The sequence below is a fragment of the Acanthochromis polyacanthus genome, chromosome 17 (genome assembly GCF_021347895.1).
Source record: "Acanthochromis polyacanthus isolate Apoly-LR-REF ecotype Palm Island chromosome 17, KAUST_Apoly_ChrSc, whole genome shotgun sequence".
In the NCBI taxonomy this organism is placed as follows: Eukaryota; Metazoa; Chordata; class Actinopteri; family Pomacentridae; genus Acanthochromis; species Acanthochromis polyacanthus.
Window position 1 is genome coordinate 2943800 of NC_067129.1, and position 25953 is coordinate 2969752.

Here is a 25953-nt window from a genome sequence, read left to right on the forward strand (position 1 = left end):
AGAAGCCAAAGATCACTGTGGCTGAGCTCCAGAGATGCAGTCGGGAGATAGGAGAAAGTTCCACAAAGTCAACTATCACTGCAGCCCTCCACCAGTCGGGGCTTTATGGCAGAGTGGCCCGACGGAAGCCTCTCCTCAGTGCAAGACACATGAAAGCCTCATAGAGTTTGAAAAAACACATGAAGGACTCCCAGACTATGAGAAATAAGATTCTCTGGTCTGATGAGACCAAGATTGAACTGTTTGGTGTTAATTCTAAGCGGTATGTGTGGAGAAAAGCAGGCACTGCTCATCACCTGCCCAATACAATCCCTACAGTGAAACATGGTGGTGGGAGCATCGTGTTGTGGGGGGGTGTTTTTCAGCTGCAGGGACAGGACGACTGGTTGCAATTGAAGGAAGGATGAATGTGGCCAAGTACAGAGATATCCTGGAGGAAAACCTCTTCCAGAGTGCTCAGGACCTCAGACTGGGCCGAAGGTTCACCTTTCAACAGGACAATGACCCTAAGCACACAGCTAAAATAACAAAGGAGAGGCTTCACAACAACTCCGTGACCGTTCTTGACTGGCCCAGCCAGAGCCCTGACCTAAACCCAATTGAGCATCTCTGGAGAGACCTCAAAATGTCTGTCCACCAACGTTCACCATCCAACCTGACAGAACTGGAGAGGATCTTCAAGGAAGAATGGCGGAGGATCCCCAAATCCAGGTGTGAAAAACTTGTTGCGTCATTCCCAAGAAGACTCATGGCTGTACGAGCTGAAAAGGGAGCTTCTACTCAATACTGAGCACAGGGTCTGAATACTTCTGACCATGTCATATTTCAGTTTTTCTTTTTTAATAAATTTGCAAACATTTCTACTCTTCTGTTTTTTTTCTGTCAAGATGGGGTGCTGAGTGTACATTAATGAGAAATAAAATGAACTTTTTTGATTTTGGCAAATGGCTGCAATGACACAGAGTGAGAAAACTTTCAAGAGGTCTGAAAACTTTCCGTATCCACTCTATCTATCTATCTATATAATAAATTGAGTCTATGGTTCTTGTGGACACTTTAAGAACAAACTTTAATAATTGTAAACTTCTTCAGAGCAAATTAAACTTCCTCATGTATCCGGTAGCACAGCTTCTATTTACCTTCATCATCTTTAAGTGCATCCTTTTGTCATAAATACAGCAGAGAGAGACTTCTAATTAGCTGCAGCGCTGCTTCTACGTGAATGCTAACACGCTAATTTGTACAGTATTCATAATCTTCGTTTACTTTTCACCACTTAGGAGTGCAGCTAATTAGCACCAAACTCAAAGCTGAAGAAGTGAGGATGTGTTTAGATTTACAGGGATTTAGTGTTTGTTGGATGAGAAGGCAGAGCAGCAGACAGGAAACAAAGAGAAAAGAGAAAGTCCTTGGCTGCAGCGCCAAAATGTTGACCTGAAGATGTTGTTGGATGAAAAGTCTGAAGATAATTAAAGCTGTTAAAATTCATCCTGTAGGAGGCATTAAGCATTTCACAGCGAACCAGCAGCTTTATTAGAGCAACTCATGGAATAAACAGCGTCGGTGACCGGCTTTGGAGAAACCTTTCCACCTGAGAAATGATTGTTCTGCCTGAGGAGGCAGAGAACAGGGCTGAGCTGTCATCTCTGTACAGCCGGCTGCCTGAAAACTTGAAATGCTGCTGATTATTTCCACCGAGGAGTTGAAGCGAGGTGAAAGGTGGAGGCATCAGCGAGTTAGTTATTTCACTTCAGTTTGACGACTCGTAATGTTGTTTAAAAGCGCCTGATTGCAGAGATTTGAAAGTTGAGGATAAAATGCGTGAGGGGGATAATGGATCAGAGTGAAGGATGGACCTCTGATCCCCAGGAGACCCTTAGAGAGGACGAGGGAGGGTAGATGGACAGCAAGAACGACCAGGCGTTCAGTGCAAGAAGGGGTTCAAAGACGTACGACAGGAAGAGAAGCTCAGCTGAAATCTATCCGTCTCTCCGATGTGTGTCACGATCACACCTCTCCTCTGAGTCACAACTCGGTCACGTCGTTTAGATTCAGTGTGATTTACGCTTCCAGAGGATCTCGTTTACTCTCAGATGTCAAACAAACACTCAGCACAGGAATCTGCTGAGTGATCGAAGGAAAAACGAAGATCCTCGTAGCTGCAGGACTTCCAAGAGAATCATCTTGTTTTTAAAGTTTTTTGTCAAGATGAAAGGAAAACAGGAATACTTGTTTCTACAGAGATGAAAAAGGGAGATGCTGAGAGCTTACTGAGTAATAATGGTGCAAAAATGTGAATAAATACAGACTAAAAACAAAACCTCATGGGCAATGTCAGGGTTGGGTTATTTAGCTAACTGTAGTCGGCACAGATTACACTGGAAAGAAGAGTTTAGGTTACAGTTTGTCAAGAATTATTCAGTTGTATGCGATTATATTTTTAAGATATGGCCAAAAATATGTCACTTTTTCATCAATAGACATTTTCAGGCTGCCAGCTTTGTAAATGGAGACTTAACTAATGTTTGTTTTTTTATGGAAATGTTAGATGAACATACTCAGTGCAACATCTCCATGTGGCCTCTGAAGCCCAGAACCCACCAGCAGGTTTTAAAGACTTGTTGTCTTTTTTTGTAAATCACCAAAATTACACCATTGATCAGAGCCAGAAAGCAAACTGTGAAATCAGAACAGATCAGCAGATTTCAACTTTCAAGACGTCCTTGAGCGACTCTTCTGTGGTGTGAAGTTCTGGCATAAAGATCCACCAAATCTAAACTTAAAATTGTGAGATTTTATTAAAGTCATTTATTCTACACTTAAAAACAGTTTGATCTAATCTGATTCTTTGATAAACAAAAAAATATTCTGATTCCTCAACAAAACCGTGAAGCCATCAGAGACCAACAGTCTCCATCCATCCATCCATCCATCCATCCATCCATCCATCCATCCATACATACATACATACATACATACATACATACATACATGCATCCATCCATCCATACATACATACATACATACATACATACATACATACATACATACATACATACATACATATATGCATACATCCATCCATTTATCCATATATCCATACATACATACATACATACATATATGCATACATCCATACATCCATCCATACATCCGTCCATACATCATCTATCCATCCATCCATACATCCATCTATCCATCCATACATCCATCTATCCATCCATCCATACATCCATCCATCCATCCATCCATCCATACATACATACATCTATCCATACATACATACATACATACATACGTCTATAACCTCTTCCTCCTGTCTTCTCCACAGGTATGACATGTCAGGCCAGGAGTTCGTACGTCAGCAGGGAGATAAAGTGGGGTTACCGCTTCACGCCCGTCCTGACGCTGGAGGACGGCTTCTACGAGGTCGACTACAACAGCTTCCACGACATCTACGAGACCAACACACCCACCTGCAGTGCCAAAGAGCTGGCCGACATGGCCAACCGAGCCCGCCTGCCCCTCACCTGGTCGCTGGCCAGCAAGCTGAGCCAGCAGGGGCTGCCGGAGTCCGAGCAGGAGGGTCAGGAGACCAAGACCGGCCTGGACCCCCAGAGCAAGAGCCAGCAGACCGAGAGGAACGGGGACATTGCCAACATAGAGAGCGAGTCCAAAGTGTAGCCAGTAGGAGGTCCGTTGGAGGTCACCGGACTGGACTGTAGGTCTCCTGCTGGGGGGGGAACCGCACAATGAGGACCAACGAGCACAGTAGACCAAGAACCCCTGCACCAAGAACCGCTTTTTCTCAGTGATCCACCCCAAAAACAACTCAACACGTAGACATGCGGCCCACCGCTGGACTCCAAACCCTCTGCGGCAAGTGCATGTTTCAATCTAATGTGATGTCCTCCTGATGAGATTCCTATTATTTTTTCTATTAAGATATTCCTAGGGGCATTTGCATAAGTATTTTTGTATATACTATAAAACGTTTTGAATTCTTTGTTTTGTTGCCGTGTGAATATTTGACAGATGTTTGATACTACTTCCTTTAGGTTAGTCCTGTATATATTCTCTGCCTTACTGTATGTATAAAGCTTTCATTATTTGTTTTTCAGAAATATATAAGCATGTATAAACATTACCTGCAGTTACTTTATCTTGTATTGTGTATATACTGTACGACGATAACGCTACAAGGAAAACGTACATCTCAATGGATGCAAACTCTAGTTTAAACCAATGACAAATACTTCCCCAAATGCTAAATGTTTGTTTAAAGTAGAACTACAGGAAGCCATGACTCGCTGTTTACAGCCGACTGACTTCAGACTATGGCCCTTTAAAACTGCATTTTGTCACTTTTGCACACTGGAGGCCTCTGGTGGAGAAAGTTAGTCGCTATTTCGGTCTCCAGGAATCCCTCACATGTCACCTAACAGTATCTACAATAAATAAACAGTAAGTTGCTTATTATGCACTCCATGAGACTTTTGTTTTTTTTCTTCTTTTCTGAAGTTGCCACGTCACTTTTTACACCACTGGACCAGACATTTATTTAAGTATAATTTCAAGGTATTTCCATTTTTGGTTGATAAAACTGTTAAACTTTTTGCCTCCGATTCCATTCATTTGACGGTTATAGTTGCCTTTTTAAGCAAAGGTTATGGTACCTCAAGTTTTTTGCAACCTTTTAACGTTTGAAAACGAACAAAAAAGTTGTGAAGATTTATTTTTTATTTAATCTTCTAGCTTTTCCTCTTTATATATATTTACATATTTATTCTTTATTTTTAACAGATTTATATTTTTTGTTTTTTATTTATCTCTCTCTTATTTCCACATTTATTTCTTGTTTTTTAAACATTTATTTTTTTACTTTTTTAAATGTATTCTTCTTTATATTTACAAATGTATTTCTTTATTTTTTCACAGATTTACTTTTTAATTTTTTTATTTATTCCTCTTCATATTTACACATTTATTTCCTTATTTTTCCTTATTTAGCTTTTATTATGGCACTCCTGTGATTCCATGTGTGCAATGTAAATAGTCCAAACTCCAATAAGTACACAAAAAACACTACAACAAACCATAAATAAGAAGCTTTTGCCCCAGTGCATTCTGGGATAGTTCCAAATACAGCAACATGCTCCGTATTTCAGCTCTCTGCTCAGTTTGTTTTTATGTTAAATTGAAGATAACTTCATCTGGGAGCTACAAATAAATCCTCAGACTGCTTTCATGCCTCCAGATCAGCTGGATGAATGCTTGAAGGATTATTTTAGCTTCATATTAGCATGTTAGCCTGATGAGTGGAGACACATCTACAGAAGAGGCCAATCATCGGAGCTGATCAGGTACTGTTTCTGTCTCTAAACACTAAAGCAGGGCTGTAGGTGATGAGTATTTTCCTCTGTTTGTCTCTAAAATGTCTGATGATTTTCTAAACAGTGTCTTTAAATGTCTGCTTTAACAAAAGTCTGCTGTGAAATCTGATGTTCTGGGATCAAAACAGGTCAGCGAGACAAAACTAGAGGCTGGTTCTAGCTTTTATTTCATGTTCAAAGAGCCATTTGAGTCTTGTTTCCTGACTGCCAGGTGGAACTCGTTGCCCAGGTGTTTCTTTCTGCACACATAAAAGGACGGAGGGTGTTGAGGCTTCACTTCAGTCCATCTTTTCATGTGTCCAGACTGGAACTGGAGCCAGAAAGCAACGAGAAGAGCAGAGGGCTGACAGTAAGAGCAGCTCATCTGTAAGAAGAAAAGAAAACACTGAGATCCGACACAGGAAGAAGTGGAGCAGAGTGGAAAGTTCTGAGGATAAAAGAAACGCAGGACAGGTTGAACACAGGTTGATGACAGAAAGAACCTAAAAATGAAGAGTGGTGGAGGGAAACGATCACAATCCAGAGAGTTACGGAGGTTAGAGTGGGAGAAAAGTGATAGAAAACCTGAAAAACATGAAGATTCCCTGATCCAAACAAATCCAGCTCATTAGTAAAACACTGGAGGTCAATTCTGACTTCTGGAACCGATGACATCTGCAGGGTGAATTCAGAAACATACGGACGAATCTCGTTTGGTTCTAAACTACAGGCTAAACGTTTGGAAGCAGGATTAAATTTGTACAAAAAAAAAATCAGAATTTCATTGGTGTATTTTACAGCAAAAATAAACATGATTATTATATAAAGAGTCGCCCATCAGAATACATTTTTACTGTAATTATCAGGTATTTGTACTCTTGTTTCTTTATCAGCTGGTTCTTTCTGTGGTACTTATAGAGATTTGGACACAGCTGAGATTTATTGGGATTTTTTTCCTGCAAACTCTCAAAAGCCAAAGAGCTAAAGTGAAGAATGTCAACCGTGATTTGTTTTTTACTTTTGCTCTGAAGTCTTGTACGATCTTCTCAACCCTAAAGCTAAGGTCTTCAGCGTTTATCTGGTAACATCATTATATACCTGAAGATAAACAGAGGAAAATGGTGCACATCAATGAAAGCAAAGTCTGATCATGCAGTAAAAACATCCCAGATATCCATAAGTTTTATTTTTACCTTTTAAGAAAGACGCTGTGAACAGAAAGTTCAGAATGAAGTTGCTTCCAAGTGTTTGGCCTTTAGTGTTTCTGTACAAATCACTAAATTAATCTCTCTGTAGGGACCTTTAATGATCCCAAACCACCTGTTAGCCCTGAACGATTTGGAGAAAACATCTGATTGAAATTTTTCTGACAGCTACCGTAATTTGAGTTGCTATAGTCTAGTTTCTGTTCAGTAGTCATTAGAACATTTAACCCTGTAAAGCCTGAATAATCAAAAAATAACCAAGAAATTCAATTTTTTTTGGAGCTGAAATGTTAAATAACCCTTTTAACAAAATCCCCCATAAAAACAAACAAAAAAAACCTGCCATATCATTTTGCTCGTGATTTACTTTTGTATCACATTGGGCTGTTTTGGCACCTTTTTGCTCACAAACATGTTGACTTTCTGAGTAGTTCTGTCCTGTTAATTTAACTATTTCTCATGATGATAAGATGGAGGTCTCAGAAACTCACGTAGCAAATACGATACAAATGGTTTTATAGGGGGCTGCACAGTGGGGTAGTGATTCGCAAAAGGCGAAAGTAATGTTGCTTATATTAACTTTGCTGGATTCAGAATGGCTGCCAGCATTGTATTTCAATCTGAAAGCAATTAATTGTTCAACTTTCCTGGCTGATTTTACCTGCTGAAGACAGAGAATGAAGCAGCTCTGGAGGCCTGAAAGATGCTAAACATTAAGTTATGTTTGTTGGTTTTAGATTAAATTCAGTTGCTCAATCAAAGAGTTGTGCAATTTTCCTTTTCTTTGACATTTGCACCTATAAAACACAAAAAATGACTCTTAGTATAGAATAGCAAAGTATTGGTGCATGTAAAAAAGAAATACAAGCTAAAATCAGTCTTTACTTGGGTCCAGTTCTCTAATTTTTCGTTCAAATTCAGTTTCCTAAAGAAGTACAGCTATCGACTTTCACCCTCTTGCTCACTTAGTTTGTATATTTGTGTAAAACAGATAAAATACTCTGTAATAATAAGCTGTAAAAGGGAGGCATTTTCAGTCATGCTTAAAAAAAGGATCAAAATAATACATTATCTCCCTGTCCATCCACTAATTGATTAATTTACAGCCGATTAAAGCTTTAAAAAAATATATATATATATATTCATGCGGGATTTTAGTGTCTTTATTTCACTCAACTTAAAAATTCACTTATTATTTACATAATTTTACATCAGTTAGCATCATCCACCACAGCAACCTTTAATCTGTGTTAATTTGTTTGTAAATCATAGAAGGCCAAACATTTTATTGGCATTTTTAAAAATGAACATTTAAATCATTCAGTGTTAACTGGCATGAAGACCGTTTTGTAGTTCTGTCAGAATTTGCTTAGTTTCTTATTTCACATTTCTGAAAACATTTGGAAAATATTCTGTATTTTTGTTACACACTTAAGCTGTTTCTTAAGACATAAATCAATAACATTTTTTTTAAAACGAGACATTTTCATAACAGTTGGGCACTGTAGTTTTTGGCAAATGTTACTCAGACAGAAGTAAACAGTGTATTTGGTTGGGGACTATTTTCAGTGCGGATTAATCCACATTTGGTGCTACCTAAGGAGCTCTGTGGCAAACGGTATCAAAATATATTTGACCAAAACTTTTAAAAGGATCAATGAAGTGTCAGTTTTGACCTCAGGAGGAAAAATGCCGAATATCAACAAACATTTTCTTTAATGTGGTTCCTTAATTTGAATTATCAACTAGCAAAACGTCAAGTTCTGCTAATTAGCACCTGTTATCTAATTGGAGCGCACACGACAAACGGAACTCTTTAAGTTTACATTCATCAAACATCTGCAAAGCTTTTTTATGTGACGTCGCTTCTCTGCAAGTTTGTGGAAGAATAGAAATGTTATTGAATTTGAAATGACTCTAAAGTAAAAACAGTTTCAACAGTCAACACCAGCCTGTTTTACAGTACAAATACAGTACATAGTACAGTACATCACAAAATGACAAAACAAATCAAGATTTACAACACATTATTCAGTATTTTTTCTGAGCAGTGGATCAGGTGGTAGAGCGGGTCGTCCAATGATCGAAGGGTCGGCGGTTCGATTCCCGCTCTCGCCTAGTCATGTGCTGTGTGTCCTTGGGCAAGACACTTTACCCACCTTGCCTCCAGTGCTGCTCTCACACTGGTGTATGAATGCGTGTGAATGTTGGTGGTGGTCGGAGGGGCCGTTGGCGCGATTGGCAGCAACGCTGCCGTCAATCTGCCCCAGGGCAACTGTGGCTACAAATGTAGCTTACCACCACCAGAGTGAGAATGTGTGAGCAAATAAATAATGATGGATTCATTGTAAAGCGCTTTGGGTGTCTTGAAAAGCGCTATATAAATGTAACCATTATTATTATTATTATTATTAAATCCTGTGCATATTTCTACACTGATTCATTATTGAGGTCAGTGTGCAGAAAGGCTGCCAAAATACAGTAAATTCAAAAAACACAGAACAATGTTAAAACATTAAAAAAAACTTTTAAAAAATGAAGTGTTTTTTCAAGTTTCATGTATGACAATGACAAGACAATGTGTCAAAGTGGTTCTGTTGTTTAAAGGATTGAATTTCTGCTCTGCATAAATATTTAAAGCAGCACAAAGTTAGATTATGTTGTTATTAATTTTTAGGTCAAACTGGCCTCAGACAAAAACCCAAACCACCTTTATTCAGTGCCAGATTTGTGAGGTACCTACAAAAATCTGAAAACCATAAAGGCCCGCTCACACCGACAATGGTAATCTAATAATCAATCTCCTTTATGTGTTACTAGATAAAACTGCATTTACAATAAAAATAAAATCTCCCAAAACTGCACAGAGTGAAATCTATTGATGGAAACTTAGCAGACAGAATTTTATCCTATGTTTAATAGCCTGGCTCTACCCTACATTAGCATTTAAACATTAGCAAACAGGAGCAACATCCCATCTAAAACTAGCATTAAATGCTAGTCAGCTTGTTGTATATGTTGACTTTGTGTTTCTCAATTAAATTTAATGAGTACATTTTATGTATATGTTTAGAAGGCAGAGTGAAGACACTTTTTAGAGGCTCTACTATAATCTGTTCTACATGGTTTTATAGGGGCTAACGAACGTTAGCTTCTCACACAGCTAGCATCATTTGCGTTACAAGTACTCATAACATGATTGTATTTATCAAGAAAGAAATTTGATAATTCTATTTAGTATCTAAATGGTATAAGACAGTATTTCTTTCACATATAACAAATAACAATAAAGAAATATTTGTCGAGTTTATTACAGCTAGACCTTTTGTGTGCTAATTAACAAACTACTAGTGAGCTAGCTAACTTGCTAGCATCACTTACATTAGCTTTCCTGGCTTCAGATGATTAATGCTAACCTGCTAGCATGACTTATATTAGCTGTCCCGCTTAAGATCATAGACAGTATTATAAATCTTTATTATACAGTCTATGCTTCAGATGAATGATGCTAACTTGCTAGTGTCACATATATTGGCTTTCCTGGCTTCCGATGAGTAATACTAACTTGCTAGCATCACTTTTAGCTTTCCAACATTCAGTTGAATAATGCTAACTTGCTAGCATCACTTATATTAGCTTTCCCCCCTTCACTTGAGTAATGCTAACTTGCTAGCATCACTTACATTAGTCTTTCATCTTCAAATCTTTTTATTTTTTTAAGAGTTGTTTAAGAGGGAAAAGTAATTTGAGCATCTAAAAAGCTTTTATCTTTTTACAGACGATAAGTAAAAGTGTTTAGGTGAAAACTGTGCATAAGCTTCAATAGCATCTTCCATTTGGGCCTGTAGATTTATTTTTTAAATGCACTGATTAAACTGACATCACAGTGATATTTAATAGGGTAAATGTTGGTGTGAGCAGGTCTTTGAGGTGCAGAAGCTCAAAACTACTCAGGAGATTTTGTGTTAAACTCAGGCAATAAGCTGACCTTTTAAAGTAGGAGTGCTTTTGCTTTATGTGAAATGTGTTTCCCCCTTTGTTTGGCTCCTCTACCCAGCGAACACCTGGGGCGTGAGGGGCGGCGGCAGGTTCTCATTGTCCATGTTGTTGGCGTCAATAGCAGACACGGTGCAGGGCATGATCTCCAGAGGATACTTCTCCAGGATGTCCTGAACTTCCCGCTGCACCGTCTCGGGCCAAGAGAGCAGGTCGGCCTGGAGGCTCTGAGCCGCCTCCATCAGCGTCTCCTGCCGGCCGCTGAGCTCCGACAGCAGCTCCAGGTTGTTGTTCAGCTGAGCCAGGACCGGGTTGGTGGTGGCCGCCGGTCCTGATCCGGAGCTGGGCCAGTCGCCCTCAGAGCTGCTGTAACGAGGTGAAGCTTGGCCCGACATGTAGCGCTCAAACTCCTCCGGGGAAAGATTGAGAGACTGAGCATCCAGCTTCTCGATGAAGGTCACTGCACAGCACTGAAGAACAACAAAAACACACCAGGTAGAAGTCAGGTCTGAGAATCTGACTGCAGATTCACATCAGACTGAGTCCAGATGGCTTCACTGGAAAAGGAATATTTTGGGAAATATTGTGGGAAATGGTTCTGACGTTATGTCAACCTGAAGTGAGCTAAATGTTGAGTCTTTTCAGAATGCAAGTCCAAAACAGAGATGTAAACAAACATAAACACACTGTATTCAGGCACAAACAAACATCATATCAATACGTCCGAGCACGTTTACCCACATGAACTCTGGAGATAAACAACTCCAACCTCAGATCTTATATTAGTTTATTAAAAGACAGCTGCCAGGCTTTAGCTTAGCTTAGCATAAAGACTGAAACAGAGAAACAACTCTCTGAAGGTCATTTACCAGCACCTTTATAGCTCACAAATTCATATTATTATTACTATGGCTCATTTCTTTTAATATTTGTACAAAAACTGAACAGTTTTAAAGCAAGTTTTATGTCAAAGAAAATACTTTCATTTTAAAGCTCCTGAAATCAAATTCTAAACATTAGTTTGACAAAAAATTTCTGACTCAATAAAGTAACAAGGACGAAGAACTGTTTTATATTATTTCTTAAGCGTTTAGCAAACAGAAACTATTATAAACAATTATTCTCAATCTCATTTTATGAATGAATCTGTTTGCCGATGAAATGTCAAAAAAATGTAAAAATTGCCAGTTAGAATTTTCCATAGTCCAAGATTATTAATTCATAGTGGTTGTTAATAATCACCATGTCCAAAATGCAAAAATATAATCAGATATGGCAAATAAAAGCATCCATCCATCCTCTATACACCGCTTTATCCTCATTAGGGTCGCGGGGGGTGCTGGAGTCTATCCCAGCTGACTTGAGCGAAGGCAGGGGACACCCTGGACAGGTCACCAGTCTGTCACAGGGCTACATATACAGACAGACAATCACACTCACATTCACACCTACGGACAATTTAGAGTGATCAATTAACCTCAGCATATTTTTGGACTGTGGGAGGAAGCCGGAGTACCCTGAGAAAACCCACACATGCACAGGGAGAACATGCAAACTCCATGCAGAAAGATCCCAGGCCCAACCCGGGATTCGAACCGGGATCTTCTTGCTGCAAGGCGAAAGTGCTAACCATGACGCCGCTGTGCAGCCCGCGAATAAAAGCATTATATTTAATTGTTTTCTAATTTTAGAGGCCTTAACTGGCAAATGTTTTAAATCTTTACTTGATTATTGATTGAAATATGAAATCAATGATCATTATCCACCACGAGTCTGATTCAAAAGTCATTAAAATACATTAAATCACGGTTTTTCAAGTGAAATACTCAGATTTATCAAATGGAACAACCACATGAGAGACCAGCTGTTCCCATTAGACAGATTTCAGTCGGCAGCTGCAGGTAAATGTTTGATTTTCTGGAGGTAAATATACGTGAGTCTACAGATAGGAAAAGTTAAACTACAGCAGAAAGATCCACACAGTTGATTAAACACGAGGCTCAAACCGGCTTTTAACGAGAAATGGACTGACCAGGTTGGTGAAGTAGTATCCATCCTCTCCGGTCATCAGCCGGCTCGGGTTACAGAAGCGGGTGATGTACTGGATGTTGGACTGAATCCTCGGAGGGTTCGCCTTGAGCACGATGTAGATGAGCGCAGGCAGGAAGTCATCAGCGGAGGCCGGCTCGTTCTTCGTGATCCTGATCGCGCTGAAGATATGTTTGCTGCAGCGAGTGATGCAGGCCAGTTTGTCCCGAGGAACCCTCTTGGAGTCCATCTCAATGACGTCTGCAATGGAAACACAGGAAGACAATTAGAGGCTGCACAGATCAGTGGAGTACACTCCCAATCGAAGTTTTAAAACCACTAGAAAAATTGCAAGAAAATGTATTTTGCACCGTTGGAGCTTAAGAAGGTTTGCGGTAGAGCTTCAACATGCCAAATGAAGAAATGGGAGTGAGAGAAAAAAAATTGGAGCATTTAAAATCAAACATGCTTTTGTCAGTTGATCAAAAGTTTAAGATCACAGCCTTAAAAAGCCAAAATCTGCACAAACATTTAGATTCCATGTTATTTCCTGTCAGGTATTCACAGTCATGACCTCCTGATGGCAAAGCTTTCTGTCTTTGAAGGTGGTAGGATTGTTGAGGCCTCTCCAACGCTGAGGGTGGACACAGTAGGACGGTCATTTTGAATTTCATGAAAGATCTTGAGGGTTATGGAGCAAATAAAGTCAAGGTAGACCCAAAAAAGTTCACCAGTGCTGAACTGGAGGATCTGATTGGCGGTCAGTCAAGACAAGATGATCCTGGACCCAGATTGAGGTCCTTACTCGTGCTGACTAAGGCCCAATAACCATCAGACAGCATCTGGGTGGGAAGGGCTTAAAAAATAAAAAATATCTTCAACGTCTACATCTCTGTCAGCGCCACTAAACTGTCTGTTTGGACTTTCCAAGGAGCACCAAACATGGGACACTGAAAGGTGGAAGAAAGTTTTGTTCTCTGACCAGAATGAATGTAACTTTGAAGGTCCTGATTGGATTCCAGTGTTACTGGATGACCAGGAGATCCACTGGAGATGTTTTCTACATGGCACAATGGAGGGGTACTATCATTCACGGATGGATGGATGGATGGATGGATGGATGGATGGATGGATGGATGGATGGATGGATGGATGGATGGATGGATGGATGGATGGATGGGTGGATGGAATGATGGATGGATGGATGGATAGGTAGATATTGTATTAATAATGATCTGGGAGCTTTTTCCATCAATGGAACAATGGAACTTCAGGTTGTGCAGGGCTTCAAACAGCAGCTGAAGATGTTGAACCTGGTATCCCTCAAGAGGACCTCGTCTGTCGATGATGTCTGGGTCTTTCATGTCTAGGTCTTCATCAGGACAATGCTGCAGTTCACAGTTCACGACACTAGCCTGATGAAAGACTTCTTCCAGGAGAATAACATCACTCTTTTGGACCATCCTGCATGTTCTCCTGATCTAAATCCAGTTGAGAACATTTGGGGCAAGGGAAGTCTACAAAAATGGACGTCAGTTCCAGACAGTGGATGTCCTTTGTGAAGCATCTTCACCACTTAGAGCAACGTTCCCACCAGCCTAATGGAAACATCAAGCATGGCTCAACAGCGATCCACAAGAACGGTGGAGCTCCTCACTGAGTTCTATTCTGACACTTGTGTTTCTGTTTTGAGGGTTTTGTAGGTTTTTTGAGCTATGGTCTTGGGCATTCTGAAGTTCTAATTAGAACCTTCTTAAGATCCAACAGTGCAAACTGCAACTTTTCAACTGGTCTTAAGACTTTCATCAGCATTGTCTAAACCATATGGACCACTGAATGTGTCCTAGACCTGAAACAATTAATTAATGGATATTTTTAACCAAAGAATGACACTCACTGGATTTCTTTGGTGTTGGACTGTGTGGATTAATAATTAAATCATGACGTTTATCGATTAGACAAGAAAACAACAAGCAGATGAATTAGTAATGAAAATAAGTGCGTGTGGTGAATGCTGATACTTGTGGTTTTGTCTCGCTGAGATGTCTGCCTTTTGTTCTGCTCTGAAATGAAAATATATGAGCTGAGACGACTTCCAAATGATTCAGACTGCCTGGCACTTACAGAACATTTTCTATTCACAGTGGAGCTTCTGTCTTCACCACCTGCAGCAACAGAAGTCTCCCAGTGCTGCCAGTTTCTCTGCAAGTTTGACTAATTTCTACACTCAAGGGAAGTTTTGAGGTTTAGTCGTGAATGATGTAATGTTTTATTTTTAGTGTTTTTAAGTTAAAATCTGAAATGTTTCTGATTCGGTAACTTTGGTCCTGGTACTGGATTGGAATTTAATACCTTTTTAACAGTTATACCAGTGAAAAGTTTAGCATGTTTAGCTAATTTCTACATTCAATCCAGGTTTAGTCATGAACATTTATTGGTATTATTGAGGTTTGATGTTTCTTTTCGATGTCTTTTGTTAGTAGTGCTAAAGAACAAGAAACAAGATGGCGTCTAACTGGACCAAAGTGACGATCACAGATACGTTTACAAGCTATCACAGTTAGTTTTAGTTCCTGTTTGAAAGTCACATAGATCAGTTTCAAAAAAAAAAAACTCTCCAAAGACAAGCTAAACTTTTCCAAAAACATACAAAATGACTTCTCAAACGAGAACACGTTTACAGAGATTCACAGATAAACAGATTTTAGCTGGACTTTTTCAGATTTTTCTGGGTGCTTGGGAACAAACAGCTGCCTGGAAAATTCCAGTATTTACCCTCTTTAAGCTCCTTCTTTGGTCTCTACCAAAAAAATGAGCCACAACAGTAAAGTTGTTGACCAGAGAGCTGAACAATGAATAAAAAGCTGCCATCGACTCACGTAAAACCAAAGGAAGCTCCAGTTTTTCTGTAGGTTTCACCACGACAAGCGACTGCTTTCATAACAGCTTCAGACTGTGTTAAAATATTGATTATAGCTGCTTTAAATCAGCTCCACTGTAAGTCGGAGTTCTCTCTGACCTGTTATTGCTTTGACAACATTCTCAGAGACTTCAGGGATTTCTTCATCCATGGAAACACAGAGCATCTGGATGGTCACCCAGTGGAGAGCCCTGAAACAGAGTCAACGTTCACTGGAGTGAGTCTGAAGCTTTTTGTTTCTGTCTCCTCTTTATACATAGATAGATATGTAAGAAAAACACTAAAACTAATCTAAAAATAGCCGTTGTGTCATCAACTGCACAGACAGACGTTTTCACAGACGGTTGAAGGTTTTAGACGAATGTTGTGCAGTGAAGCTTTCTGAAGAACTCAATAAGACACGTTTCCACCAGACTCTCTGCTGATTACCCAAAATATAAATGACTTCACCTTATCCTGTTCTGCGTGGCCAAGTCCTTCTTCTCATCGTCGGTGGTTTCAGGACAGAAAACGCTCTTGTACAGACGGGTCATGATGTACTTCTCCACCTGGTCCATCACCTGCTCCACGCTCTCTGAGGAACCTGTTGATCAGACGTTCATCAGAGTTACTGCTTCTGCTGCCATCTGGTGGCTCCTGCGTTCTGTTTGATGTCAGACTTAGAAATAATTGTTAGATCCTCTGAACAGACCTTTATAGTGGCTCATCAGGCGGTCGGCCATGCCCTGGTAGAAGTCCTGAACGCACTCCGACAGCTCATCAGCGCTCAGGTCCTGTCAGGAGAAGAAGTTAGAGAGTCAGAAAGTGATCAGAATATTGATCAGATGGGTGGAGCATGACGTTAGACTGCTGGTTTAGAGCAGGGGTGTCAAACATAAGGCCTGTGGGTCAAAACCGGCCAATCCGGCCCTCAAAGTATAAAAATTACAGAAAATATTTAGACACTGAACATCGTGTGACATGATGTGAGTCAGCAGCTTCAGTAGACAGAGTTTGGTTTGGTTGAACGCTGTCATTGATGCACCGCCACAACTTTTCTGCATTTTTGTGTATACATTTTAGACATTTACAAGGCAGGGGGATAACTTAACATTCTTCCTTAATAGTTCCTTCGTTAGTTTGAGAAGTTTGAAAATTTAAAATCATTTCTGGATCTTGACATGTTGTGAAATACTTCGTCACTCAGTTCCAGATAAGTGTGACTAAATGTTGTGTTCCTTTGTAAACACTCTGTAAACAAGTTGCAATGGGAAATGATAAAGTGAGGTATAAGGTTGTTGAAATTGCACTTATTTTTCCTTTAAAAACTTCAGGTTGTTCATAATATTTTGTAAAATTGGTAGTTCATTAAATGTGAACATTTCTAGGATGTACTTTTTTTGCACTAAAACAAATAAAACATTAGGTGGTGTTATCTTATGATTTCACTGGTCCGGCCCACTTGAGGTCATATTAGGCTGAATGTTTCCCTTGAGCTAAGATGAGTTTGACGCCCCCCTGGTTTAGTGAATCTAAGTCAGACTTTTTAATGTCATAACCCTTTAGATCGCCATGGCAACTGATGCTGCTCAGTTAACCTGCTCTGGACGTTCTGTTCAGAGGTTTAGATTTAAATCTGCTGTAACAAGCTTCTCTCTTTCACCAGTTCTTCTACGAGCGATAGCTTCTCATCTGAGGGAACACATTAGCTATTTATGCAAACCTGTTGCTCATCTGTAAGTTAGTAGTGCCCCTGAATGAAGCCGTGCAGTCACAGTCAGCAAACCGTACGCATGCATTAAGTTTTACTACAGAAGATGCAAAAATTTGTGTTGAACGTCCTTGATCCTAATCACTTTTTATTGCTTGTATTGTTGCTAATAGAACACGATAGAAAATTGTAGCCTAGCCGCGCTAGACAACCCACGGCAACGAATTTAATTCTCTGCCAGGGTGGGTCTAGTTACCCTCCATAAGGCTCGAGGCTGGATTCTCCTAAAACTGGCCGACGAATCACCATGAAGAGTAGAGTCAGAAGGCGGGCGTAACTAAGTGACGACAGAGGCATGACGATTCTGACAGAAACAACCTGCGCACAATAAACAGTTATCTTTCGACTCGGCTTTGGCCACAGCCCTTAAAGATTTGAAGCTAAAATTCAACTTGAAAGATAAACAAAGGACGGCACTGAAGTGTTTCATTGAGAAGAAAGACGTATTTGGACTTATGCCGACGGGATATGGTAAATCCTTAATATACCAGTTGGCTCCGCTGGTTGGGAAGCTAATTGGACTTAGCCACAATCCGGCTCTCTCGGAACTACGTCAGCCTATTCGTTGCGCTGATTGGTTGTATACCTCCCCAACTGCTGCAGAGTGATTTGAAAGACAACCTTTTAGCCCGCCTCCCTCCCTGTCGAGCGTTCGTAGACCCTTGTGTCTTAAGAGCTGGGTCTAGCGCGACGAGGCTAAGAAAATTGATCACCTTTTAATATTTATTACACAGAATATTCCATCAATAACGTTAATTTTGCCATTTCTAAATGTCCTTTCATTGTGGGACAGACCTGAATTCACTTCTTGTGACAGTTTAAGAGCTGAGAGTGCACAGAGTGGTAAAATAAATATATTAACTTACACAATTATCACTTCTTCTACCGGCATTTCTCTCGCCTTACCGCCACTTTTTGCCGTCTTTACATTCTTCATAACTCTCCCTTATCACAACCTGTCCTCCTGATTAAAGCCATCCATCGTTTTTGTGCAGAAGAAGAGGAAAATGATTCGTTAAATGCCCCCTATTATGAGAGAGTCAGCTCATTAACAAATTCTAAAGGCTTCAGTAGAAGGTTTTCGGTTTGTGGAGACAGATAATGTTCAAAGCTGAAAAAGAAAGAACCAAAAAGTCCAATTGAGTTTTTCTGAAGCTTTTAGGATTATTATGACCTGGATGACTGGGACAGACTTACAGGTTTTCTGATTGGGGTTTTGGGTTTTTGTGAAGAAGTCCTTGCTGTGCTTCCAAACACTCCATAACCTATTATTAGTATTTAACAGCTAGATGTCTAATCGACTCCTGGCTGAAACACACCTTCTTGCTCGACATGTTCACAATAAAAGCTCGGCTCTGCTTGTGGATCTCCCTGCCGGTTTTCTGCAGGTTTTTCAAGAAGTCCACAAAGTCCTTGGAGACCTGGTCTGTCTCGAAGCTGGCGTGGCGGCTGATGGACGGGCTGGGCGTCTTACCCTCCTGGGTTTCTGATGAGGAAGAAGCACATTTGGAAAAAAAAAATAGTGACACTTCTGGCTTCCCTCCTTTTCCACAGTCTGCATTTAGCTGCTTCCACGTAAATCCCCACAGACCTAATAATCCCACTACGAAACCCCCTAAAGATGATATTTTTACATTAATAAACAGATTAACTCTCAAACTAATGGGTTGTTTACATTCCTAGCAACCCGACACTGAGCAGATACGAGGCAGATGAAGCTATATTTTAAAATCCTGTTGCTTGTAATCTTCATAGAACGTAGTATTAACATTAACAAACACTCAGGGTTATATCAGTGTCAGGTTTTTACATTTATGAGTGCTTCTCCGTGTAGACAAACACATTACATGTTTATAGTGTCTTAACCATCTGCTGTGACTTCTTATTAGTCAGTAGGGATAGATAGATAGATAGATAGATAGCTGGGTAGATAGACTATAGATAGATAGACTATAGATCGATCTGTCTGTAGCTTCTGGAAGTTGTGGCTGCAGCATCTGAATGTCAGTGTTTTCCAGTGAGCTCTTCTGCCTTCCCAAGTTAAACTAGTCCTAGAAAATGATTTGTGTGTTTGTGGGAGCAGCATGGAGGCAGCTGAGCTAACTGTAGAGCGTTTCCTCGTCAGGCCTACCGTCTCTCGGAGCTGCTAATCTGACGTACTTTGACGTGTGACGGATGTTTTGTCATTTTCATGCTCCACTTCTGCTTTTAAATGATCTGACTGATGACTGGTCATCAGCAGTGGCCTCCAGTAGATGTGTAATTTGCAGAGATGCAGTGATCAAACCCTCCAACGTCAAACAAAATGCTGCTCTGAAGCAAACTTTAAACTCTGCTGCGGCTGCTGCAGATTTCTATTTGTTTTAATAAACAGTGAGCACAGTCCAGTGCACCTTTCTTAGAAGCAGTGCGTGATGACGGGCTGAAGAACTTCTTCACGGTGGTCACTTTCCTCGTCTTCTCGTTGGTCTTCTTCTCCTCAAACTTGGAGAAGGGTCCCAGAGAGGCGTGTCCCGGCTGCTGCGGAGGCGTCGAGGCCTGAGAGTGGGACTGGGTCTGCTGTCCGTGGCTGCTGGCAAACGCTGCCTCCTCCTCCCTCTGCAGCCTGAAGCCCAGGAAAGATGACAAAGTGGACCAACAATGAGTTATACCGAGCAAAAAGCTGCAATGAGCATCTCTGGATAGCTCACAGTGTGACTGATGAAGCTGTTTGTGGAGTATTTGGTGTAAATGTTGGGCAGAAACAACATTTTTACCGCAGCTAATTGTCAGTCTAACTGTTTAAGTGGTACTATGAGATGACTTCAGCTGGGTTTTTTTTCTTCCAGTATGAAATCCTGCACCTCTTTGGAAACAGAACATCCACAACTAGAACTTACAGATATTTTTGTGCAGTATAATAGGGTTATAATGCCATAAATCATAGAAAAAATGAAAAAAAAAACCATTCAATTTCTTTAATTATTCATTATACATTGATTAAAAAACCTGGAATCAGCATGTACTAAATTTTTCCAAGCATCCAAATGTGCAACCAGTACTGGAAAAAACCCAACGGCTTTACATACTATAGAAATGACTGCTAATATATTTTAAATAGTTTTCCTATCTCTGCAGTTCAGCCCAGTTTAGTCAAAAACTCCCTGAATTTTGGCTGCATGACTGTTAGTTACAGCTGAGTCACTGATGACTTCTCAGTTGCGCCGAGCAGAGCAGAATTTTTTGCTTTTTACAGAATCTGCTCAGCGCAAATGGTTTCTTTTTGTGATTTATTGAGAAATGTAGAATTAAGTGACTGAGATAAAGCATCTTGATTTTAAACTTAATGGTAGATTTGGTTTCATTTCCCAATCAGAGTTGAAAAATTCGAACAATTTCTCTTGTTTTTACAGTTTCTGGCTTTGTAAGCAGTTTAATTTTGCCATTTAAAAAAAACCCAAATAGCTTCCTTTCAAACTTCCTTTCAAACGATTAAAATATCGTACTTCACAGAATAAAACGTATTGGAAGAAAATTCTAAAAAGGGCTGAAACACCCTAAAAGATGCTGTCTACCATATTCAAAGCTGAAGTTTCTGTTTTAGATGCACAAAAGCTGACATGTAGGAGCTTTGTTTTAGTTGCTTTTCCTCTGGAGATGTTTCAGGAAGTCAGGAGCAGCTGGATTTAATTTTTATTTCTATTTTTGCAGGCCTGTAGACGTCTTACTTTTCTGCCAGGGCCCAGTCGTCCTGGATCTGCTTCTGCCGTACCCGCTGGTACTCCTCCCTCCAGCACTTGGAGCACAGGCCCTGCCATGCCGCGTTGCCATAGTAACCGCATCCCTTTTTGCACAGCAGATCCGATTGGTCCACGTGGATCCCCCGCCGCTCCGTCCGCTGACTCATGGTGCCGGACGACCTGGAATGAAAAATTCATCGTCTGATTCGTCGGTGCGTCTGTTTGTGTGCTGCTGCCTGATGACGACGTTCAGGTTATCACACAGTTCATGAGCACTAAAGCAGACTTTCAGCAACATCTCAGTCACTGGAATTAAAACTAAACCAATAAAAGAACCCTCCAGGTATAAATTATTGCTCTTTTATAACATTTACAGACAGATCATTAGAAGCTAGGTGATAACAGAGCCACCACTAGCTGAAATATCACCAGAATCAGTCGAGTTCCTGCTACATTTGGACTTCATTTTTGTCTTTTCCAGTTTTTGAATGCATCCAAGTTACCTTAACTGCACCCAAATTTCCCTCACTTGTCTTTTTTTGTGTCTTGTTCCATCCAAATTAAGACATGAAGACGGATCCAAGGAAGAGATTCAACTTCACCTGAAGCTGTCGGTCAGATTTTAGCATCTTGTGGTGACTTTTACCAGCATATAGTTTCTATCTACCATAACAGCCACTGTCTAAATGCTAATGAATTAGCACAGAGTTGTTTTTAATTTTCTTTTATGTTTAAAATGTTTAAACCACTTGACAAACCTTTACACTACTCTGTATTTATACTGTTCTCAGATCAGTCAACAGCAAGTAAATTCATCCATCTGCAACGATAATTTATGATATTCTGCCTGTAAATTAATTATTTTCCCATCAGTTTATCATTTAAATATTTGGCCACAGGTAATTCAGTTGAGTCTAATATAATTCATGATACAGATTTACAGTGGAAATAGAAGTCAGTCAGATCTACAAACACACGTTTTAAAAAACTAAATAGTAGGTCTGAAAACAAAATCTTGGTTTTAATCCTCTTGATTTGGTTCTGTTTTTTGTTGTCCACTGGTTCTCCGGTTTCAGTCTAACAACTAGAGTTAAACCAAAGTGCAATTAAAGTAAAATTAAAATAGATTGCCATAAGATGCAATATAACATAATGAGTAAAGGACAAATGTGAATAAAACAATTAAATATATTATTAAGAGGAAGTTACAATGCTATAAAACGTAAAAACAAACCCTAAAATCTAAAAATCATCCAGAAACAGACAGATCAGACCACATCAGATTTCTCACCGTAAAAACTTCTGCGAAGGATGGTCTTTTGTGTTCTTGCTCCTCGGACCAGAAATAAATTGAAATGGAACAATTTCCATGTCAAATGAGGAACACTCAGTTAAGAAAAATGCCCTTAACCTCATTTATAATGCACATTGTCTGTTGTAAACTTGCAGTCCCTAAGCTCATGTTGGAAAAACCCTGATGGCATCACTCTGACATTTCTTGTTCTTGATGAAGCTCCTCCAGAACCACAGAACACATTATATGTTACATTAACACTTTCACAAGCTGCCACCAGAGAAGTTACATAAACAAGATGGTGTTCAGACATCATCCTCGTTTGATATTTTAACCTGCATATGAACTCATTTGTTGACTATGAGGGCAACAGAAACAAGCTGCTCATTTCACCTTTTAAATAGTTAATAAAAAAGTTACTTATTGATGCTTGTTTGCTCCCAAACTGTGTAAACAAGCAACAGATTGCTATTAAGATGACATGTTAATATTACAGCTTAATAGAGACAAAAAACAGAGCAAAAAAAAAAGGAAATATAAGACTTACATTCAGTAGATGGACTGTAATTAATATTGTTGCTACATAACAGCTTAAATGAGTTTCTGTTTGCTAATAAAGTTCCCATATTAACTTGAAAAAATTGTGATTTGATGCCGCTAAACTTTCATAAATTGCCATTAGGTACTGGTAGTGACCAAAAACAGAGCAATTATTAGACTCATACTCTATGGTTGGACACAAACACGACACCAAATGAATAATGTTGCTTCACAACTGTTTAGATCTCTAGCTTTGCTAACAAATTTACCATATTAACTTAAAAGATAATACAGATAAAGATTCTGATATTTTTTGATCAACAGTTGGTAGAGACCAAAAACAGCAAAAAAAGGAATAAACATTGGACTTAAATTCAGCAAATGCACACAAAAATGACTCTAAATTACAGTTAATTTTGCAGTTAAAGAGACAGATGTGTCCTTTAGGAGTTGGTAGAGTCCAAAACTGAGTTAAAAGAAACGGAATATTATGTACATAGTTACAGAGTATTATTACTCATTTAAAGTCTATTTATGTCCACATACTGAATTTAAGTGCAATATTCACTTTCTTTAGCTCAGTTTTGGCCTCTACCAACTCCTAATGGTCATTTTTTGTCTCTTTACCTGCAACATTAACATATTCTATTTTTTAAAGTTAATACGCAAATGTATTAGCAAAAACCTGCTTATTTACACAGTTACAGAGCGTCACTCATGTTCAGTATATGGACATAAATATGACTTTAAATAAACAATAATACTCTGTAACTGTGTAAATAAGCAACAAATTCACCATGTTAGCAGAAAGAATGATTATCTTAGTGTTGCTTTCCATTGTTGCCAAACAGTGAATAACTGCAAGCGTAATACTCTTAAATGACCTGTTTACTACATAGTAATTGCACTGTTATTTCCACCTTAAATGTCCCGCAGAAACACTCCCAGTTGCTTACCTTTCCCAGATAGTAATCCAGCTGCTTTTAGAAGATCTGATAACAACTATTAGTAATAAGGTGGAGCCTCCAGATCAGCTTGAGTGCTTCTGCAGTCTCTCTGATCACACCCTCAAGCTCCACTGAAGTGTTACACACATTTCTAATTTAAAAAAAACTCATTTCGTGTTTTGTAATAGTGATACAGATCTCTCTAACGCCTAAATCTGCCATAGATGATCGATTCAGTTGAGATCTGGTGACTGTTAAGGCCACAGCATGTGATCCACATGATTTAAAGGTGAATTAAACCACCCAGTAAGCCTCTCCTGCTATGTGCTGATGTATCTGACTATTAAATAGTCTTTACTTGTGTGCATTTATTCAGATTTTCCTCTAATTTGTCGCCAGTCTGGAGGTCATGGAGCTAAATATGTAGCTATGTTTTATTAGCTATCAGGGATGTAAGCTAGCCATAAAAACAACAGCACTACACTGCCAGAGCAATCACCTGCAGCAGGTTGTTTTTAGGAACAAGTGCTGCACCTCCTGTAAGCCTTTGTTACTCACCTATTGTGTTTTGAGCGATCAGAAGCAGGAACAAACCTCCTCCTCCGTGTTTCTGCCCGGTGTGGTCACCTTACGTCAAAGGTGCCGACAGTGACGTCTACCAACAAAAACACGGAAGTTCGGCGGTAGCATTAATATCTAAAAAATAGAACTTGTTATGACACCAAAGCGAAACCAAAATTATTTTTCGGACAAAATTTTCAACCAGACGGGATTTATTTATTTATTTATTTGCCAAAGAATGTTAGATTATGTCATTATTCGATTCACTTCCGTATCGAGGACAGATTTTAAAGGTTCGGTTAACTTCGTCAGGATGCCCAGTCGAAGGTCATGTGACTGACGGAAAATGCCGAACGTGTTTATAACTACATAGAGAAACTGCACTGAAGAATCATATACAGAAATGACACTCTGTATAAACATTGTACATATAAGCTATACTGTATATAACGGCTATATACAGAAATTGCATAGCATATAAATATTATGTACCAATTCTGTACTCTGTATAAAGATTATATACCAAAACTATACTCTATATAAGGATTATATATATAAACTATACTGTATATAAAGACCATATACAGAAACTACATATTTTCTAAAAATCATAAACATAATCCACACTATATCAAAGGATTACAGTGGTGGAAAAAAATTTCCGGACGCCCTTAAAATTCTCAAATATCATTAAATATTTGTGGAAAAATCTTTTTTGTGTTTCAAAAGATGCATTAGACAGACACATACAAATACAAATGATATTTTTTGTTTATTGTTTGTAAGAAAAACTAACAAAACTAACTTCAACCAAAATGACCCAATATTCAAAATTTCCAATTTTAATGGAACCAATTTTAAGTTTTCAATGGCTTTTTTTTAAAGGATTTGTTTAGTATTATGGCTGTGATTGTAGTAAAATAAATTGCACTTGAAGACCTAAGAGCGATTCTTAATGCAAACTACGTGCAAATATATGGGGCGTCTGAAAACTTTTTCCACCTCTGTATATAAAGAAACATGACTTTGTCTGACAACTATGTACAGAAATCAAACTGTGTATAAAGATTATATAAAAAATACACAGTGTAAAGATAAAATACAGATATAAGACAATATATAAAGTGCATTTTTTTAACTGCATCACATTCTTTGTTTTCTATTTTAAGCCATAACACAAAAGAAAATTATACTATAGTGTATATTGTATTAAAAACATCATGTAATCTAATAATTCTTATTGCTGTGAACTGCTGAAAGTAGTCAATGGGGCCCATTCTGCTGTTAACGTAATCTGTAATATGCAATACTGTAATATAGTAATAATACAGTTACGTAAGTGTTATGATTACATAATGCAGTGTAATCCAGTGTTCACGCTTTAACAGCAGTACTAAAGTAATAACAGTGATATAAAATCAGTAATGAGTTATGGCAGTTTTGCATGTGGACTATGAACTCTGTTTATAGTCACAATTATTGAAGGTATTACTCATATTTGAAATGTTACCAAAGAGACCAACAGCAGAGTTTTCTAAAGAGCAGCATCTTAAATTTTTCAGTGAACCGACTGCTCCTTTGTTGACATTAAGGTCAGAGTTCAGTAGCCGTGTTCAAACAA

General features: G+C 39.1%; 2 protein-coding genes across 5 annotated transcripts in view; one reads left to right on the forward strand and one right to left on the reverse strand.

Moving 5' to 3' along the window:
• Positions 1 to 4491, forward strand: part of kcnj6 (potassium inwardly rectifying channel subfamily J member 6) — a 28969-nt gene extending 24478 nt beyond the window's left edge. For both annotated transcript variants that reach the window (XM_022195059.2, XM_022195058.2), the window contains exon 3: positions 3332 to 4491. In XM_022195059.2, the coding sequence (XP_022050751.2) occupies positions 3332 to 3684 (353 nt within the window). In that variant the 3' untranslated portion in view covers positions 3685 to 4491. The remainder of the gene's footprint in view (positions 1 to 3331) is intronic.
• A 1046-nt stretch (positions 4492 to 5537) lies between these two features.
• Positions 5538 to 24444, reverse strand: rabgef1 (RAB guanine nucleotide exchange factor (GEF) 1). 3 transcript variants are annotated; one of them, XR_007937025.1, is made up of 10 exons: positions 22282 to 22541; positions 20979 to 21170; positions 19665 to 19876; positions 18591 to 18757; positions 16213 to 16294; positions 15972 to 16104; positions 15621 to 15712; positions 12606 to 12862; positions 10566 to 11043; positions 5538 to 5757 (listed from the first exon to the last, which is right to left on the reverse strand). XR_007937025.1 is itself a non-coding variant. In XM_051937079.1 (9 exons), the coding sequence occupies exons 2-9, from the start codon at positions 21155 to 21157 to the stop codon at positions 10627 to 10629; spliced, it is 1539 nt and encodes a 512-aa protein (XP_051793039.1). In that variant the 5' UTR covers positions 21158 to 21170; positions 24330 to 24444; the 3' UTR covers positions 5538 to 10626. The 3 variants fall into 3 exon arrangements, 2 of the variants coding, with proteins under 2 accessions (XP_051793039.1, XP_051793038.1); XM_051937079.1 differs by lacking the exon at positions 22282 to 22541 and adding an exon at positions 24330 to 24444 and having other exon boundaries at positions 5538 to 11043; XM_051937078.1 differs by having other exon boundaries at positions 5538 to 11043.
• Positions 24445 to 25953: the final 1509 nt, after the last annotated feature.